This window comes from Lynx canadensis, chromosome D2, assembly GCF_007474595.2.
Source record: "Lynx canadensis isolate LIC74 chromosome D2, mLynCan4.pri.v2, whole genome shotgun sequence".
In the NCBI taxonomy this organism is placed as follows: Eukaryota; Metazoa; Chordata; class Mammalia; order Carnivora; family Felidae; genus Lynx; species Lynx canadensis.
The window spans coordinates 9009964-9029509 of NC_044313.2; the positions used below are offsets into that span (position 1 = coordinate 9009964).

General features: G+C 46.3%; 1 protein-coding gene across 1 annotated transcript; it reads right to left on the reverse strand.

Annotated features, from left to right (window-relative positions):
- Positions 1–11005: 11005 nt before the first annotated feature.
- LOC115526984 (protein FAM24A-like) lies at positions 11006–19138 on the reverse strand. The gene is made up of 4 exons (XM_032595258.1): positions 18886–19138; positions 13139–13173; positions 12298–12418; positions 11006–11317 (listed from the first exon to the last, which is right to left on the reverse strand). Exons 1-4 carry the CDS (start codon positions 18912–18914, stop codon positions 11170–11172), a joined length of 333 nt encoding a protein of 110 aa, XP_032451149.1. The 5' UTR covers positions 18915–19138; the 3' UTR covers positions 11006–11169.
- Between the last annotated feature and the right edge of the window lie 408 nt (positions 19139–19546).

The window sequence follows — 19546 nt, forward strand, 5'->3', positions numbered from 1 at the left end:
CTCACTCCCCTTCTGCAAATGGGGATATCACAGCCTTCATCTTATCCTGTGGGAGGTTTATAATCATCTGAACAGGGAGCACCGGCACAGGCCCGGCACACAGAAGCGTCTAAGACGGGCAATGTTCGTCTCCCCTCCCTCGCTCTTGCCCCGCTGCCGTCCTCTCTTTCTCGACACATCAGGGATAGTGTATGTGATTCTTAATTAATAGCCCTTGAATTCTGGGAAATACGGAAGCGCCCCTTCTTTTTTATTTCCTTCAGGGCCAGAAATGAATTCCAACTTCCCTGGCGAAGGGCCACGAGTCTCAAAAGTGTGGCACCTTGACCGCACCAGCAGCACCTGGGAAGTTGTTACCCGTGCACGTTCGGGCCCCGGCCACCCCCGTCCGGGTCAGAATCTGGGCCCAGGGTCCCACAGCCGCGCTTTTGCAAAACCCTCCCGCGCTTCTGAGACTCTCCGGTTTAGAACCACGGGCAGAGGGGGAGCGTAGGGGCGCTGGAGCAAGGGTGCCGGGATCCGGTCCCTCTGCTGCCTGTATCGGTCCGTGACTCTGGGCACGTGAAGTGAGTTCTCTGGGATTTCTTACCCGCCGAGTGGGGATTAGATCGCATCCACCCCAGAGGGCTGTTGAGAGGACTGATTAACTGGGGAAGTTCTCACGAAGCCCTGAGAGAGTCTGGTAGGGCAGCGCCCCATCCTCAGCTTGGCCTCGCACTGCCATAACCTGGGCACTTCTAGAAAACGCTTGTGGGTGTATATTTATTTCAAAATAAAAAATTGGGGGGGGTTGCATAGGAGGCTCAGTTGGCTGTGCATCTGACTCTTGATTTCAGCTCAGGTCATGGTCTCATGGTTCATGAGATTGAGCCCCTCCTTGGGCTCTGTGCTGACAGCACAGAGATGCTTGGGATTCTCTCTCTGCACCTCCCCGCTCATTTGTACTCTCCTCTCTCTCTCTCTCTCTCTCTCAAACATTTAAAAAGTGAAAATAAAAATTTAAAATAAAACAGCACTGGTACCTGGTTCCCTCCCCACCACCCCCAGAATATTGAGCTAACTGCACAATGTTCAGCCTGTGCATCTGGGATTTGGGAAACTCCCCTGCTGAGTGATGCACAGCAAAGTCTGGAACTGCGAGTTTAGTGTTTCAGGGCCTAGAATCTGGAACTAGACTAGCTGGGTACTAATGCTGATCATTCCACTTACTATGTGACCTGAGACAAGTTCTCAGCCTCCATGTGAGCCAGTCGGGGAGCACAGTCTGGTCAGGGGCTGTCAGCCATTCCCATCGTCAGCTGGGTTGTGGGTTTTCCTACCACAACTTCTGGGCGCAGCTGACATCTTTCCACAGAGATTTGTCAGTATGGCCAGACTTTTCAGCCATCCTTTTTAGAAGACCAAAGTCTCTACTTGAAGCAGGAAAGGTGAGTCTGATGCTTTCATGTTCTGGTCTTTCAAGTGTCCAGGTACAGTCCTCGTGGCATTGAGTTGCAGGACCAGGGCTTTGTGGGTCTTCACCTCCTGCCTCGGATCCCATACGGCCGTGTAGCTTAATACTTAACTGTTTTGTAGGTGTTATTTTAAAGATATGATTGACAAATAAAAATTGTGTGTATTTAAGGTTGTACAACATGATGTTTTGATATATCTATATATTGTGAAATGATTACCCAACTCAAGCAAATTAACATATCACCTCAAATAGTTCCCATTAGACACTTGATATCTATGTACTTAGCACATTTCAAGTAAACAGTATAGACATCTGTAGCCATCATGCTCTACATTAGGAATCTAGAACTTACTTATCTTGTAGTTAGTACCCTTTAAGTACTTATCTTGAAAATTAGTACCCTTTAACCAACATCTCTTATTTCCCCCACACCTACTCCCTGGTAACCACCATTCTACTCTGTTACAATAAGTTCAAGTTTTTTTGAGATTCCACTTATAAGTGAGATCATGCATTTGTAATTCTGTGTCTGGCTTATTTCACTTAGCATAACATCACCCAGTTTATCCATGTTACTGCAAATGGCAGGTTTCTTTTTTTTCTTTTTTTAATTTTAATTCCATATAGTTAACATACAGCATTACATTAGTTTCAGATGTACCAATGTAGTATTTAGCAACTCTGCATACTACTCTGTGCTCCTTAAAGGATTTCCTTTTTTAAGGCTGAATAATAAACTCAAAATGGATTAAGGACCTAAATGTGAGATCTGAAACCATAATAATCCTAGAAGAGAGCATAGGCAGTAACTTCTCTGACATCTGCCATAGAAACATTTTGTAGGTATGTTTCCTAAGGAAAAGAAACAAGGGCAAAATAAACTATTAAGACCACATCAAAATGAAAAGCTTTTGTACAGCAAAGGAAACAAACAACAACTATGGAACCTATGGAATGAGAGAAGATATGACATACTGATAAGGGGTTAGTATCCAAAATATATGAACTTACGAAGAGGCATAGTCAGGTTGCTTAGTAGGTTAAGCATCCGACTCTTGATCTCAGCTCAGGTCTTGATCTCAGGGTCAAGAGCCTTGTGTTGGGGTCTGCACTAGGCATGAAGCCTACCTAAAAAAAAAAAGATCTTATTCAACTCAACACCAAAAAACCCCCAAACAGTCCAATTTTAAAATGGCCAGAAGATATGAACATACATTTCTCCAAAGAAGACATATAGATGGACAACAGACTCATGAAAAGATGCTCAACATCACCCATCATCAGGGAAATGCAAATCAAACCCACAATGAGGTATCACCTCACTCCTGTCAGAATGGCTAAAATCAAATGACCAGAAATAACAAGTGTTGGTGAGGATGTGGAGAAAAAGGAACCCTCGTGCACTGTCGGTGGGATTGTAAATCAGTGCAGCCACTGTAGAAAACCGTATGGAGGTTCCTCAAAGAATTAAAAATGGAACTACCAAAGGATCCAATAATTCCACTTCTGGGAATATATCTGAAGGAAACAAAAATACTATGTTGAAGAGAATCTGCCCTCCCATGTTCATAACAGCACTGTTTACAATAGCCAAGACACGGAAACGACATAAGCGTTCATCGATGGATGAATAGATGTACACGCGCGTGCACGCACACATACACACACACACACAATTCAGCCTTAAAAAGGAAATCCTGCCGTATGTGACAACATGAATGAACCTTGAGGCCATTATATTAAGTGAAGTAAGTCAAACAGAAAGACAAATACTCTATAATCTCACTTATATGTGAAATCTAAAAGAAGGGAAGAGAAGGGGGAAAGGAAGGGAGAAGGGAAGGGGAGGGAAGGGAAGGGGAAAGGGAAGGGAAGGAGGGAGGAAGAAGGAAAGAAAGAAAAGGAAAGAAAAAGAAAGAAAAAGAGAGAAAGAAAGAGAGGGAGGGAGGAAGGAAGGAAGGAAGGAAGGAAAGGATTGAACTTCAAGAAAAAGTCATTGGATTCATGGTACCAGTTGTGGGAGTGAGGGGAGGGGGAATTGGAGGAAGGTGGTCCAAAGGTACAAACTCACAGTTATAAGATAAATAGGTGTTAGGGATGTAATGTACAACACCATGACTCTGGTTAACACTGTCATATATACCATATGCCATATGGTATATGTGAAAGTTACTAACAAGGTAAATTTAAGAGTTCTTATCACAAGGAAAAAAACCCTTTTTTTTGCATCTATATGAGATGGATGTTAACTAAACTTACCGTAATCATTTCACCATATGTGTAAGTCAAATCCTTACGCCGTCCATCCTAAACTTGTACACAGTATTGTATCTCAGTTACAGCACGAAACTAGAAAGAACCCAACTCTTAGTTTCACTGATCTTTTCGGTCTCCATTTTATTATTTCTGCTCTGATTTTGCTACATCCTTCCTTCTGCTCTCTTTGGGTTTAGCCTGTTTTTCTATTTTTTTTAATGTTTTCATTTTATTTTTGAGAGAGAGAGAGAGAGAGGTGGGGAGGGGAGGGGCAGAGAGAGGGAGACACAGAATCCGAAGCAGCCTCCAGGCTCTGAGCCATCAGCACAGAGCCTGACAAGGGGCTCAAACTCATGAACTGCGAGACCATGACCTGAGCTGAAGTCGGACGCTCAACTGACTGAGCCACCCACACCCCTCTTCTCGTTTCTTAAGATGTAAAGGTAAGCTCTTTATCTGAGAGCTTTATTCTTTCATAATGAAGCCATTTCACTGTAACCTCCCTAGTAGGACTGCCTTTTGTTGCATCCCATAAATTTTGATATATTTTGTTTCCATTTTTATTTATTTCAAGGTATTTTTTACTTGCCATTTGGATTTTTTCTTTGACCAATGGCTTGTTCAGGATTGTGTTTTTTAATTTCCATAGTTCTGTGAATTTTTCAGTTTTCCTTTATTATAGATTTCTAATTTCGTGCCCTTGTGGCCAGAAATTCCATGTGACTTTAGTCTTTTTTAATTTGTTAAGACTTGTTCTGTGACCGAGCATATGATGTGTCCTGAAGAATCTTCAATGTGTGGTTGAGAACAATGTGTATCTGCTTCTCTTGGATGGAATGTTCTGTATGTGTTGGTAACGTCCATTTGGTCTAAAGCGTAGTTCAGTTCTAACGTTTCCTTAGTAATTTTCTGTCTGGATGATTTATCCATTGTTGAAAGTGAGGTATTAAATTCTCCTACTATTCTTGTATGGTAGTCTGTTTCTCCAGATCTGTTAGTATTTGCTTTATATGTTTGGTGCTTTGATGTTGGGTGCATATATATTCACAATTATTATCCTCTTGAAGAATTAACTCATTTTTTCATTGTGATGACCTTCTTGTCTCTGTTACAGTTTTTGACTTAAAATCTATTTTGTCGGATATATTAAAGTTACCCCTACTCTCTTCTTGAATGTTCTTGTCTAGCTGTGGTATCAGGGTCATGCTGACCTCCTAAAATGAGTTTGGAAGTGTTCTTTCCTCTTCTGTTTTTTGGAAGTGTTTGGGAAGTACTGATATTAATTCTTTTTTTTTTTTTTTAATTTTTTTTTTCAACGTTTATTATTTTTGGGACAGAGAGACAGAGCATGAACGGGGGAGGGGCAGAGAGAGAGGAGACACAGAATCGGAAACAGGCTCCAGGCTCTGAGCCATCAGCCCGACACGGGGCTCGAACTCACGGACCGCGAGATCGTGACCTGGGCTGAAGTCGGACGCTTAACTGACTGCGCCACCCAGGCGCCCCGATATTAATTCTTTAAAGATAAGTTTTTAGAAGTAAAACACTTGGTAGAATCATGCTTTTTATTTTTATATATTGTCACATCATCTAGAATAAACTGGTACCAATTTAGTACCCCCTGAATATATATGAGTACTATTTTTCCATGTTGAGAGCAACAGAAGGTTTTAAAACTAAAAATCTCTGGCAGGTGCCTCTTAATATATCCCTGTGTTGATTGAAAAACTGGTTCAAGTTTCTTACCTTCAGACTGGGTCCAGTTGAACTCTGCCAAACACGGCACGATGAAAAGGGCCAAGGGGACAAGCCTGCTCAGAGCCTCCATCTCTGGGAAAAACAGCCCAGAGGGCTAGCAGCTTTTATACTTCTCGGTGTTTCATAACCGCTGGCTGCATGGGCCCTCTGGCCACCTTCAGGGAAATGTGTCCGTGTGACCGGCCAAGGACTAAATTTATGTGGGAATGGAGCAGCTGTGTGACTGGTGTATTATCAGCAAGCCCCAACTTGAGTGTTCCCTCTCCGGCTCATTCCTGGAAAGCTTACAGAAAGTTCCCAGCTAAAAACTTCCTCGCAGGGGATCTCCAGCCCCTGGCCCGCGCAGGCACTGAGTAATTCATCACGGCACCGAGTTAGAGTTGAGCCTTCGCCCTGTTATTTGTTCAGATCACGAAGCAGGTAGCACTGCTGATATCGTAAGCCTTCACTGCTCCTCTCTAAAAATGAACGCCTTTGGATTCTAAAGGATCAGCCAGGCGAGGCAGGTAGTGTGGCTCCCGGGCATACTCTGGTTCCAGCTGTGTTGCCAGACGCCTGCCAGGGTGCCGACAGCAAGGAGAGCGATGACACAGGATGAGGAGGAAAAGAAAGTGTGGGTCCAGGTTCAGTTGCCAGGAATTTTAAACCATTATGTCCAGAGGGCCAGAAGTAGGGGAATTAAAGTCCCTTAAGTACTATTTGCAGACGATAGAAAGGAATCCTGGTGTCCTTGAACAAGTGTATGAACAAGAACAAGTGTATGAGAGTGTAGAGTTGCCCTCCTTTCTTTCCTTCCTCCTTCCCTTCCCTTCCCCTTCCTTCCTTCCTTCCTTCCTTCCTTCCTTCCTTCCTTCCTTCCTTCCCTTTCCTCCCTTCCTTCCTTCTTTCTCCTTCCCTCCCTCCCCTCCTTCCCTCCTTCTTTCCCTCCCTCCCTCCCCCTTTCTTCTCCCTCCCTTCCTTCTTTTTTTCCTTCCTTCTTTCCTTCCTTCCTTCTTCCTCCCTCCCTTCCTTCTTCCCTCCCTCCCTTCCTTCTTCCCTCCCTCCCTTCCTTCTTCCTTCCTTCCTTCCTTCCTTCCTTCCTTCCTTCCTTCCTTCCTCTTCCCTCCTTCCCTACCTTCCTCCTTTCCTTCCTTCTTTTTTTCTCTCAACAGATATCCACTAGCTAATAGTTTAGGTTTTGAGAATACTGAATTGAACATGACAGACACAGCCCTACCTTCATGGAACTCATATTCTAAGTGGGGGACAAAAACAAAAAATTCAAATAGTGAGAGGTGCTCTGAGTATAATAAAGCAGGACGAGGGGTTAGAGAGTGACTGCCTCAGTGGGGGTGGGGCGGGCAATATTAGAGTGGCCAGGAGTGCATGTTGAAGATGAAATCTGAGCAAACACAGAGATAAGGGGGAGGCTGTCATGTGTGATCTGGGCTGGAGGGGTACATGAAGGCAAAAGAAAGGGCAAGTGCAGAGGCCCCGAGGAAGCAGCAAGTAGCTTACTTAACACGTCCACAAAAAAGGTGGTCGGCCAGTGTGGTGGGTGTCACTGAAGGGAAGGCGATGGCAGGGAAGGTAAGGAGAGGCAGATAATGGAAAAGGTGAAGGACCTGTAGGTCAGATAAGGAGTTTGGATTTTATTCTCAGTTCAGTTGGAACTGGCTGAGCAGGAGAAAGATGTGACTAATTTTTACAGAATTTTCTGTGGAGGTAGGCAGAGACCGGATATTCTAGGTGGAAACCCTTTCTGGTTGCCCTCAACCCTCTGTGATAGCCTGACTGTCCTGCAGCCCAGAACCCATCACTGGGCTCTAGGATGTTGGGGTTCTTGGGGAGGACACAAGCCTTTACTGTGACTCAAGGGGAGCCATTCCTAGCGAGGTCCCTGGACTAAGCATTTGGCCTCACACCGGTGCAAGAGTGGCAAGACCAGCACCTGTGACATGGGGAATGGTGCTCCCAAGGAGCTTGGACACTCAACCAGGTCCTGTCAGCTCAGAGACTTCTGGGCCGGCCACCAGGTGGGGAGTGGTGTCCTGGTGTGGGAGCGAGCAGGGGGCATGCCTATGTGGTGAGGACCCATCTGGTCACTAAGGGCTGCTTACCTTCAGCTGTGTCCACAGATCCTCACTCCTACCCCCCCCCTGGCCTTTCTTACCGCACCTCTCCCTCTATCTTACAGATGCGATCTCCTAGCTCCCTGAACTGCCATCACTGCGTGTGAGAACCTTAGGGTCCCTCCTCCGGGAGAGAGGGACACTGGCAGAGGGAAAACACACGAATTCCTTCCCCAGAAGAGGAGGCAAATATTTGAGTGATGTTGATTATTTTTCTGATATCCCGTAACTGAAATACTGTAATGAAATTAAATACCAGTTACAGAGCACCTGGGTGGCTCAGGCGGTTGAGAGCCCAACTCTTGATCTCGGCTCAGGTCATGATCCAGGGTCATGGGATCAAGCCCTGCGTCAGGCTCTGCCCTGAGCATGGAGCCTGCTTCAGATTCTCTCTGCCCCTCTCCCTTGCTTGTGCTCTCTCGCTCGAAAATAAACAGTAATTAAGAAATAATAATAAAATAAAGTAGATTTTTAAAAAAGATTTTACTACTACTTAAATACTGACTCGAAGACAATACATGTTATATGAATGGGAATGAGAGAGGAAAGAAAACAAGGACATTTGCTCGATATGTGTATATTATGTATATGTATACATACGTCCATAAGTGTATGTGAATACACACCAGTGTATTCATAACAGGTAAGGAGGAAATAATCATAATTACAGTCCCTGTTTCTATAATTGGTCCCATGGTAGTAGCAGCTAGTTAGTTATACTGCTCGTTCTGTATTCCCTCTGCTTTCATCAAGAACCTCAGCTGGTTGTGATTCTTTACCCCAGAATGCCACAAACTTTCATTCCTGAAGGATCTAGGCCATGAGTCATCCTGGCTGGATTGGGTTGTTGTAGTTTGCCATTGGCCTTAATCACGGAGCCTCGTATTATGAAGAGGGGCCCTGAAGGATCTCCCTCTTTTCACACATAGTCCTCACCTCCACTGTGGAGTCTGGTTTCTCCTTGGAAGTCTGGATCAGTCACCCCAGCCAGCCCCCCGTTGACTCCCTTCTTGGCCGGTTGACTCCAAGACATGAGGAGCCCCTGGTGGCAGTCCTGAGTTCCAGGTCAGGGGAATCACTGTCATGTGTCCCAGTAGAAGCACTCCTTCCTTGGAGCTAAGGCTTCTGGTTAGGCCAGCAGAGCAAAACAGTTGTGGGAGCAGGAGACAAAATTTTTTTGCTAGGGGTAACTAACAGCGCTAGAGGGAATGGTGAGTGGCGCCACTCCCATTTCCGGCCCTTGATTCCTGAACTGGGAATCCTGACTCTACGAGAAATAGTACCACAGACTGGATGCCCAGATTCAGAGCATCCACAGCCTTCTGGAGAACCTTGCCCCAGACCTGCAAGGTACGGCCACCTGGCTGGTGCTGTTAATTGAGACTTCAAAAGGCCACTCCACCAGCCTGTGAAGCCAGCTGCTTCAGCTCGGTGGAGAAAATGCACCACGGAAGCCGCAGATGTGGCCTGCATGAGCGCTGTCCCTGGGAAGGAGCCAGGCCGCGGGCCTCCTTCCTTTGGAACTGACCGCCTCATGTCCTGGGCCCCACAATGCCCAACGTGACTTGATTGCTCTATTTGATAAATCCTGGAGGGTGTGGTGCTCTGTGGGCTTTCTCTTTTCAGAGGTGTTTCTGAGCACCCGAGAGCGGGAACTGTGTCTTATGTCCGGAATAAGTGCCTAACAGAAAGGCTGGAATCTATTAGGTGTCATGGACAATGAGCCCTAGATGAATTTTGTCAATCTGGTCATAGCTTCGCTCGCCCAAACCTCTGAATTCAAACACAGCAGTAAACTCAAGACACAAGAACAAACCCTGTGTTAAATTCTTTCGATCTATTAAGAATACTTTGGGGTACCTGGGTGGCTCAGTTGGTCAGGCGACGGACTTCGGCTCAGGTCATGATCTTGCAGTTTGTGGGTTCGAGCCCCGCGTCGGGCTGTGTGCTGACAGTTCGGAGCCTGGAGCCTGCTTTGGATTCTGTGTCTCCCTCTCTCTCTGTCCCTCCCTGCTCGTGCTGTCTCAAAACAAAGAATATTTTAACATGGCTCTTTCAATCACCCACATTCAGGTACTGACCTCACTACCATCGGTGTGTTTGGAAGTATCTTTCTGAGTTCCAGTGGAGATAGTGGCTCAAACCGCTTTGTAACTGAAGCGGAAACTACACTCAGGGAGTAGAAGTGACTTCCGTTCTCCACTGCAAGTCAGGGCAGATCAGAACCCAGGGCCTGGCTCTGTGACCTCGCTCACCTTCACCCAGACCCAAGTCCAGTTGTCTCCACCACCTAACCTCTGGGAACCCTCAGAAAGGTTCTCGTTTCCCATTCCGGTCCCTCTGGCTCTGTGAGCTAGAATGCTCTGGCTCTGTGCCGGAAAGCCTGCAAAGAAATTCAGTTGCGGGCAGTTTAGGGAGAGGCTGGGTTTTTTTTGTTTTCATTTTATGTCCTAAAAGTACCTTCCTGGCAATCCACGTTTAATGATACCTGGGAGTGTTGGCAGTGATGAAGTTTGGAGATGTAACAGAGGAACGGGGAGCGGCTTGGGTTCAGAATTAGCGAGTTGAACTTTCGTGCAGGCTACAGGGGCTTGTTTTCTCTGTAGCAAATTCTTTGTAAGTCATACCCACAAGGACTTTCACCCACATCACTTCTTTTGCCATCCTGTGACTAACCCCTGATGCCGGCAAGGTTGCAGCTCTGGTGGCAGAAAGCGGCCTGGAGCCCAGACTACCGGGAGTAAGCCTGTGAGCCTGCCTTGGCCCAGGTTCTATCCCTGTGCCTCATCCGGGCTCCTGCTCTGCCCCCAGGCGTCTCACCCATCTTTACCTTCAGGGTCCTGCATTGCCGAGGACCTTGCTGGGCCCTGGTACCCTCCATGAGAAGCGTCTGCTGTCGCCTGTGGGAGAGAATCGCCCTGCAGAAACCCTACGTCCTCGGAGCCGACATAGTGCCCAGGGGTCTGGAAGAAATCAGCGTCTGGACTGACGGCGTGCCCTCGGATGTTAGCACCTGCCAGGGTTTGAAAACTGGTTCTGAGGCTGGTTAAACCCAAAGGAGGATGTCCATTTTTTTCAGAGTCTCAAGGAGAGGGCTCCGTGTAATATGATCCAAGCAGAATTAAGCACCAGGAAAAGTTTCTCTCATTCAGAGATGCCGTGTTTCCCTTTGAGCCTAGGGTGCTGGGAAGCTTAGTCTAAACCTAGTTTCCAGATGCTTTTATTTTTCCACCCCAAGCATCTGGCACAACATCCCTTCTTGTTCAACTGGCAACATGCCTTTTTCTCTATTACTCTTAACTCTTCTTCTTATACTGCAATAGAATATTACAAGTTTACTTGCCCCAAGTCCCCAAGTGACTACTACACAAATTTAAGTAATTTAAGTACATGACCAACAACAAAATGCCAGAGGCAGAGAGGATTATTTTTCTCTTGCATGTTTATTCAAAAGTACATAAATATGTGGTACCTAACATGATGCAAACATGATTTGAACCTGACTTGAATAATGAATTCTACCAAGAAAGAAATACCGCGAATGAAGACTTTTGTGCCAAGTCCAGGTCTTTTGGTTACGTCACAGAATCACGGTGGCAGGGGGTTCGAGTTGGCATTCAAGTTACATTCTTCACAACACCGGATGCTGGGATAGGACCCATTGGTGGAGTCTGTGGTCATCGTGACTGTGGCCTCATTATTATTGATGGTCAGAGCCAAATATGCCTTTGAACATCTTAAGAAAGACATACACAGAGCATGAGATTAGAATTTTTCTTCTCCATCCATTTGTCACAATTGTCAGGGGTACCTGGGAAGTTTAGGGCTGGAGCCAATCAAATGCATGCCACAGCCCCAAACTCGAGTTCTCTGGCCCTGTCCCAAGTTCCTGTCTAACCCCCTCCTCTCTTAGGATTGTTAGAAATGTAAAATCAGGTTGCAGCAAATAAGGGAGAGTGAACTACAAGCGTGGGTCACCCAGCGGACCGCTGCAGGCCCATCAAGTGCAGAGCGTGATCGGGAAGGTGCCACAGAGGGCTACCCCCCAGGTTCTGGAATTTAGCTTCTAGCTCACAGGCTTAACTTCCCTAGGATGGGAACAGCACTGCTTCTGAGGACCCATCTCTCCCCCATTGGAAGATTCCTCTCTCCCAAAGTTAGTTATCTTTAGTCTGATCTACACTCCGTTGTGTGGGTGTGCCCCAGAATCTTCATACAGCTCAGCTCCCCCACAATCCCACAGGCCCACCTCCTTGTCCCCTAGGCCAAGCACAGCGAATGAGACAACACAGTGAGAGCTCCCCCAACGCAGGTAAGAGAGTGAGAGAACACTGTGAGAGGTTCAGCCTATCCTCTGAGTGAGTCTAAGACCCAGACTTGTCAGAGCCTCCCCCACAGTCTGCAGTGTCTGGGACAGAGGGAGGGCCCAGCCAACGTGCTGAATAAACTGGCTGAGGGTCACACTGAGAGGGTAGGTGAAGCAAAGCAGCACCCAGCCACCCAGCCGAGAACATTCTACTTATGAGCTCACAGCCCTAAGCCAGAAGGGGAAAAAACCCAAGGTTCCACACCCACCTGCCTTTGCCTTTTCCAACCCACTTGCCCTTCCTGGCCTCACCCAGGGTGGGGCCAAGGGCAAGGAATGACCTTGCTCAAGCAGAGAGCCCCAGGTATCTATTTGAGGGGGTATTTTTCACTCTTACCCACATCACTCACTTCAATGCGTTGGCTACTTTGTAGTAAAGACAGATGACAACAGCCATCAGCACAAATGTGACAATCAGTAAGCCGCCACCAAGGGCGATGATAATCTTGAGGTCAAGCATCTCACACACACCTGGGCAGAGAAGTGCGGGTGAGCAGCGAACGTGGCTTCCCTCCCCACACCCCACCTAGCACACACACTCTCCTTCGGCGGGGGAATCATGAGCCCCAAACCACAAAGCCTTACATGTGTAAAACATGCAGGAATCTTCCCGGGAGGCCTAAGAGCACAGGCTGACCGAGAGGGGAAAGGGTTTATTTGTGGATGAAACGCAACTGAAATGCAAAGTCCAGAGAGAAGGGAATCGGGAGAGAAAATGGGAAGAATTTCTTCCTTTCACAGGCCCTCTCTTGAGCAGGTAGTTTTACTCCCAAACACCTCGGTCTCGTGAACTATATTCCCTGATAGAGTCAGGAGTGACCCCGTGCTGTTCATCAAGTTTAAAACTTGCCATTTCTGAGAATGACTAGGGAGATGTCTGTTTTCTTTCTTCCCCAAATATCATGCTGTGCAATGCTGAGAATACGCAAACCCACACTGTAAATAATATGTTTTAAGGAGGAAAAGGTCTTAATTCTCCCCTCCGACAATCATCTTATGGTTTAAGGAGATTCTAGGAGCCCTTGTCCCTCCTTCTGTCTCTTGAGGACACCACAGGCCCTTTGGCCATTTTTCTGCTAAATACTGCCAGGGAGAGGTGTCAAGGATCAGCAAGTTGCTTAACACTCTGAAATTGGGGAACAGGGAGGCAAGAAAGAAGCCTAAATAATTTTAAGTGCTGAGCATACTTACGACAATTAACCTGTCCAGATCTGGATGAAGGCCAACTAGTAAAAAAAAAAAAAAAAAAAAAAAAAAAAAAAAAAAAAGATTTTAATTTAGGGAAGACGATATTTTATGAAACCTGTAATTTGAGAAAGAAGAATCGAATCATCCTTGCTAGGAGGAATTAAGATCCAAGGTTGAAGAACCCACTTTAGAAGCGCAGCCCCGTCCAGCCCCATGTCCTATGCCCAGGCATGTGACATAGACTCTCGGGATACCAGCTCTTCACGGAGTTCTGAATTCTGTTCCATGTGTGGGTACATGTTAGCACCCAGGAAATAGAAACACCATTTTGAGCCATTTAATTCTAAGTCTTTCCCTTTTCAGGTCTTACTTCCCTCACACTGATTTTCAGGATTTGACTGCTCCTCAAAAGCAGGTTTAAGATTTCAATTAAAAAAAAAAATACAAAGATAGAAATACAGGGAGGCTTGGGGCACCTGGGTGGTTCAGTCGGTTAGATGTCTGACTCTTGATCTTGGCTCAGGTCATGATCTCCCGGTTCATGGGATTGAGCCCCGAGTCAGGCTCTGTGCTGACAGTGTGGAGCCTGCTTAGCATTCTCTCTCCCCCTCTTTCTGCCCCTCCCCTGCTCGCACACAAGTGCATGCACACACAATCTCTCTCAAAATAAACAAACATTTTTTAAAAAAGATATGGGGAGGCTACAAATCTTTTTACACTTCAAAGTTCAGTTATAGAAGACTGGTTGACTTTATGCTATAGCTACACAATGAAATAACATGATGCCATTTACTAGGATTCAAGTATATGCTCATTGACATTGGAAGATGTTCACACTTGATTGGTGAGATACAAGGGTCACAAAAATGAAAAGTTGAATAGGACACCTGTTTTAGTCAGCTGTGTATGACAGAGGCCCACAGCCAGCCAATCTAGTAACATTAAGAGGAGACTCTGGGTGCAGACGAGACGGCTTGGACTTGTTTCTCCCTGCCTCTCCATCTGAAGTATAACTGTAACCCCTGGAAAAAAACCAAGAGTCAAAGAAGAACTCTGCAAGTTGGAAAGAAGAAGGCCAACGGGGTAGGGACCCCGGCCTGGAAGAGCAACACAACAGCGGAACAGAACAGGTGATCCAGGCCGGTGTCTTCCAACTCTGAATCTGGCGACAGAAGGTGGCGCCAGTGGGTGTGCTGCTGTGGGATTTAATGCAAGACAAGCGAACATCCTCAAGCTAGCGCCGCCACAGTGGTAAGGTGCGTGGTGTGGCAGCTCCAACTGACAGTAAAAGGGCAGGGGAAGTGACCTGCTTCCTACTGGTCCCAAGACTCCACTCTTCTGGGGGGACACTGGGATGGCCAGTTGACAGCCCAAAGGGGATCCACCATAAGAAGCATCCTTGTCCCTGTGGGCCAGATTCCCTTCTCCCACTTAGATCTACCAGATGGTGCCAGCCTGGGGAGTCTTCTGCCCCTTCTGGCAGCACTGTCAGGGACCTGGGGGCCCCAGTGACACTACAGAAACTGAACAGATCAAAACAGCACTGCAAAGCCTCTGGACATTAAATTGTCATTGGAATGTCGCCCCACAAAAGTAGACCAGGACCTGTATGCTAAATCTAAGCAGGGTGACTGCCTGATAAAATTAAAGATCTAAGTAGTACTTAGCCGAAACAGCCAGGATCAATGGAAAATCACCTGTAGGACCAAGAAACAGAGAAGTAACACCTGAATGAGAGAGGACCGTAAACTGATGCTATCAGCAAGATGAATCACATGTTGGAGTTATCCAAAAAGGATTTAAAGCAGACATCATAAAAAGCTTCAACAATCAGTAACAAATCTTCTTGAAACAATCAAAATAGAAATCTCAGCAAAGAAATGGAAGTTATAACAAAAGAACTAGGTGGAAATTACAGAACTGAAATGTACATTAACAGAAATTAAAAAAAAAAAAAAAGCAAAAAGCCTCACTGGATCACTCAGTAGCAGATGGAGATGCCAGGACCAAATCAGTGAACTTAGGACACAGCAAGAAATGTACCCGGTCTGAACAAAAATTTGACAAAACCTCAGGGACCTGTGGGGCCATGACAAAAGATCCAAAATTTATGTCATCAGGTCTCAGAAGGAGAGGAGAAAGGATGGGGCTGGGTTTCCGAAGAAATATAGCTAAACACTTGTCAAATCTGGCAAAGAACAGATTCAAGAAGCTGAGAAAAGTCCAAACAGGATAAAGTCAAGAAAATCCATGGCAAGACACATTGGAATTAAACTTACAAAAACTAAAGACAGAGAAACAAACTTGAAAGCAGCGAGAGAGAAACACACACTGCCTACAGGGAACACACCAATTCAAACGATGGACTTCTCATCTGTAACCTCAGAAGCCAGACAGATGTAGCACATGACATTTCTCAAGCACTGAATGAGACTTCAAATTCTATACCCAAAACTACCCTTAAGGAATGGACAGGGGTAGGAGAGATGTTCTCAGATGAAGAAAAAGAATTTGTTCCAAACAGATCTACCCCTTAAAGAATGCTTAAGAGAAAAATAAAGTGAAAATCACTGAGAGCAAGTGATGGGGATGGAGAGGAGTAATTTAGGGAGGATCATCAAGAAAGGCCTTTCTGAGGAGGCGATATTTCAGGAGAGGCCTGGAAAAAGGGAGAGGGCAAGCTGAGGAAGTGCATTCCAGGCAAAGAAAATACTGAGGACAGACTCCTGAGACTGTAATGGGTTTGGTGTGCTCAAGGAACAAGACAAAGGCTGTTGGGGTAGAGTGGGATGCGTGCAGGGGAGTGGCAGGAGAAGACCAGTCAGAAAGATTAGCCAAGGATACAATTTGGTGGGGGTTTAAAGCCCTAGTGAAAAGCCTAGACTTTTTCTTTTGCTAGTTACAGAACATTTTTGCAGTGTGTCGGGGTTTTAGGAAAGAACCCATGTAGCTGGCTACAGAGCCTGTGCTTTTAGACATAGACCAATGGTTCTCAAAACGAGTGGGCTTCCACGCCAGCTGGAGGGCTTCAGGAAATGCAATGGGTAGCCCCACCCTCAGAGTTTCTGATTCAGTATGAGTGGGGTCCAAGAATCTGCATTTAGTAAGTTCCAAGGTAATGCTTGATACTGTGGTTAGCTGAACTAGACTTGAGAACCACTGCTCACATGATTGTGACTTCCCTTCTGCACTACAGATATGAAGAGGGACTTCAAAATTGCCTGAATGTAATGAATTAAGAACCATGTGTGTCGGGGCACCTGGGTGGCTCGTTAAGCGTCCAACTTTGGCTTAGTCAAGATCTCACAGTTCATGGGTTTTGAGCCCCGCGCTGGGCTTTGTGCTGACAGCTCGGAGCCTGGTGCCTGCTTCAGATTCTGTGTCTCCCTCTCTCTGTGCCCCTCCCCTGCTTGCACTCTGTCTCTCTCAAAATAACATTAACCACACACACACACACACACCACACACACACACGTGTCACTCTTACTGTTTAAGAAGACAAAAAGAGAACACGGTAGAGAAAGGGAAAGAAGAATTTAACATTTGCCATATAACATCTTCTATATACCAGGGGCGTCATGTTCAGAATATTATAAACCTTATCCCATAGCATGAAGGAGGCTGTGAGATCTCCCCTTTTACGGAAGAGAAAACAGGTCAAGAAAACGGCAGAATCACTCATCCAATGTTACACAGCAGGTGAGGGACTAAGGTGGAAGGAGACTTCAGATCTGCTCACCCTGGTGTATTTTCCTCTAAGCCATCTTGAAAATATGTCTTCCAAGGGCATTTGGAGAAACACTGTCAAAATGGTAGAAACCATGTAAAAGATGCTACGTTTGCTTTACCTTGACAGAGGTGGCCATTAAAGAAGAGCTGTTCCTTTTCACAGCCTTGGATTTCAAATGTCACAGGGAATCAATTCGAAGTAGGAAGATCCCACCCCAAAATCCACACAGGCCTGGGGAACAGGAGAGGTGGTGGATTCCAGGCCCACCTTCCTCCCATGACTTGTCAAAATTGTTGGCAAAGCCATTCAGCTCCCTGGACCCATTTCAAGACAGCGGGCGCTGTGTGGTTTGACAATGGTGGCGGTGGCGGCAGCTGCTAGTCTTTGAGACGTTTCAACGTAAACAGACACATCACGCATTGTAATTGCAATAACGTAAGCAGTCGGCAGTCGGTCCCTCTGCTGGTGGCTCATCTCCAGCTACACGTGTACTCTCTTCACAGTTTTCATCCCCATGGAAAGTGTGAAAGTGAAAACATTAACATTTTTGACGGAAACTCTACCAACAGGTCTCTGCTAGGGAAGTCTGCGGGAAAAATAACTACGCTCCATTTGAGTCATTTCATGGTTCAGAAATTCTGACTCTCAAGAAGTCAAAGTTGCCTGAATCTTGCCCTCCTTCTCTTCTGGAACCCCTGGTTCTCATTTAAACATAAACTTTCAGGAGCATCTCCTAGATACACAAGGCTAACACAGACACCTGCCCTGGGTGTTTGAAATCGTGAGTCTGTTTCTTCAGAGACAGCCATTCATTAAAGCAGGGTTCTCTGACTCGTGTGCATAAAATCACCCGGAGAACTTGTGAAATCTAATTCCTGGGCCCCACCACAGATTCTGATTCACTGGTTCTGGCATGGAGCCCATGACTTTGCCTTTCTAACCAGCTCCCACGCGAGGCAGATGGACGGGGCTGATCGACGGCTACGTGTTGAGGTGTATTGTGTGACAGACCGAAGCAGACTCTCCAGGTTCAGGCTGTTTCATAATAACCCTGAGATCCTTTGAAATGCCTACTCCTCCCTGCAATGCCATTTCAGTCCCTGAAATGTCTGCTTCTCCCTCCGGTCTCATTCATAAGATCTGCGTTGGGACTGGAGAAACTTCAAGTTTGACAGCTTCCCCAAGCGATTCTGACGAAGACTGGAGAGCAAATGATGAGAAATACGGACCTAATTTCTTAGGCAGTCAGATGTTACGTGGTTCTGCATTCACAGCACCCAGATTCCACTGCAACCCAAAGCAGAATGCCAAGAAACTCTGCAAGTGGGTTCAGGAGCAAAGCTCCACTCTGGTTTGCTTTCCGAGGCCCAGAGTTGAGGATGCCACCCTCCTCTTAAACTGCTGAATCCTTGGTGTGGGCGGATCTCCAGAGTGGAGCAGTCAAGGCTCTCCGAAGCCAGACCCGGGCCACCTTTTCGGGCCTTACCTCTAGCCACTACCTGACCTGCATCCTAGGCTTCAGCTGACCTACACCATTTTACACCCCCCCTAGAAGGAGCCTTCGGTGTTGGCTGTCTGCGTTTCACTTGTCCGGCTGCTTGCTTACTTACTGGGGAGGGGAGGGGAGGCACCGAGGGTGTCTTCACGAAGGCTGCATCCGAGCTGAGCTGTGAACCACAGTGTAGGGTAGGGAGAGGTGGGAAGCAGGGGAGGAGGGCTCCCGTCTGCTGGCACCAACAGTCTGAGGAGCCACGCGAGGGAAGGACATGGGGAACAGTAGGTCAGGCGGAGGTGGCTGATGAGGCTGGAAAGCTAGGCTGGGGCCAAATGAGGAGGAGCCTCAAACACTTGACTCTGCGGCCACACCTGAAGATGAGTGACAGGGCCGCAGCCCTGCACCGAAAAGACTGACAATCCAGTGATATGGGATGGAGACCTCAACGCACCCCCATGGGGAGGAGGGAGATAGAAAAACACTCCAAGTGGTAAAAATGTGCAAATGAAAAGACATAACCCTCACCTTGATTTAATTTCTTGACCACCACACATCCCCTGCAGCTACTTTAAACCGCAGCAGGCCTGTGAAGGTGCGTTTGCTCGTTCTGACTTTGCACATTTGGCTTTTACAGGTGGAGAAAAGTTACAAGGAGAAAAACTTCACAGAGACTTTGTAAATACTATGTATGGTCTCCTGCTTCTGTTGAGCAAATTCTGGCAGTATTTTCTTAGGAAAAACTAAAGCAATTTTACAGAAAAACATACTCATGTACAGCAATTTACAAATATAAGAAAATCAGTATCTGTGAATACCTAATATATATATATATATATATATATATATATATATATATATAGTGTAGCTTAGGCCTTCATTAACATGGAAAAACTGAGAAATGGAAAATCAGGAATTACAGCTCTTCTAAATTACTTCTAGTACCATAATCATGAATATTGTATTATTGGAATCATTTTATAAGACATACTTGGTGTTCTAGTTGTAACTCTATTGAGATTTCCCAGCCAAAGAACAGACCGCAACTATCAGAAGTTGCCTAATTGTTAATGAAAGGGTTTGGCTTTAAGTGACACACCCTTCTCCTGAGAGCAGGAAGAAATGCTGTTTGGGGCGCCTGGGTGGCTTAGTTGGTTAAGCCTCTGACTTCAGCTCAGGTCATGATCTC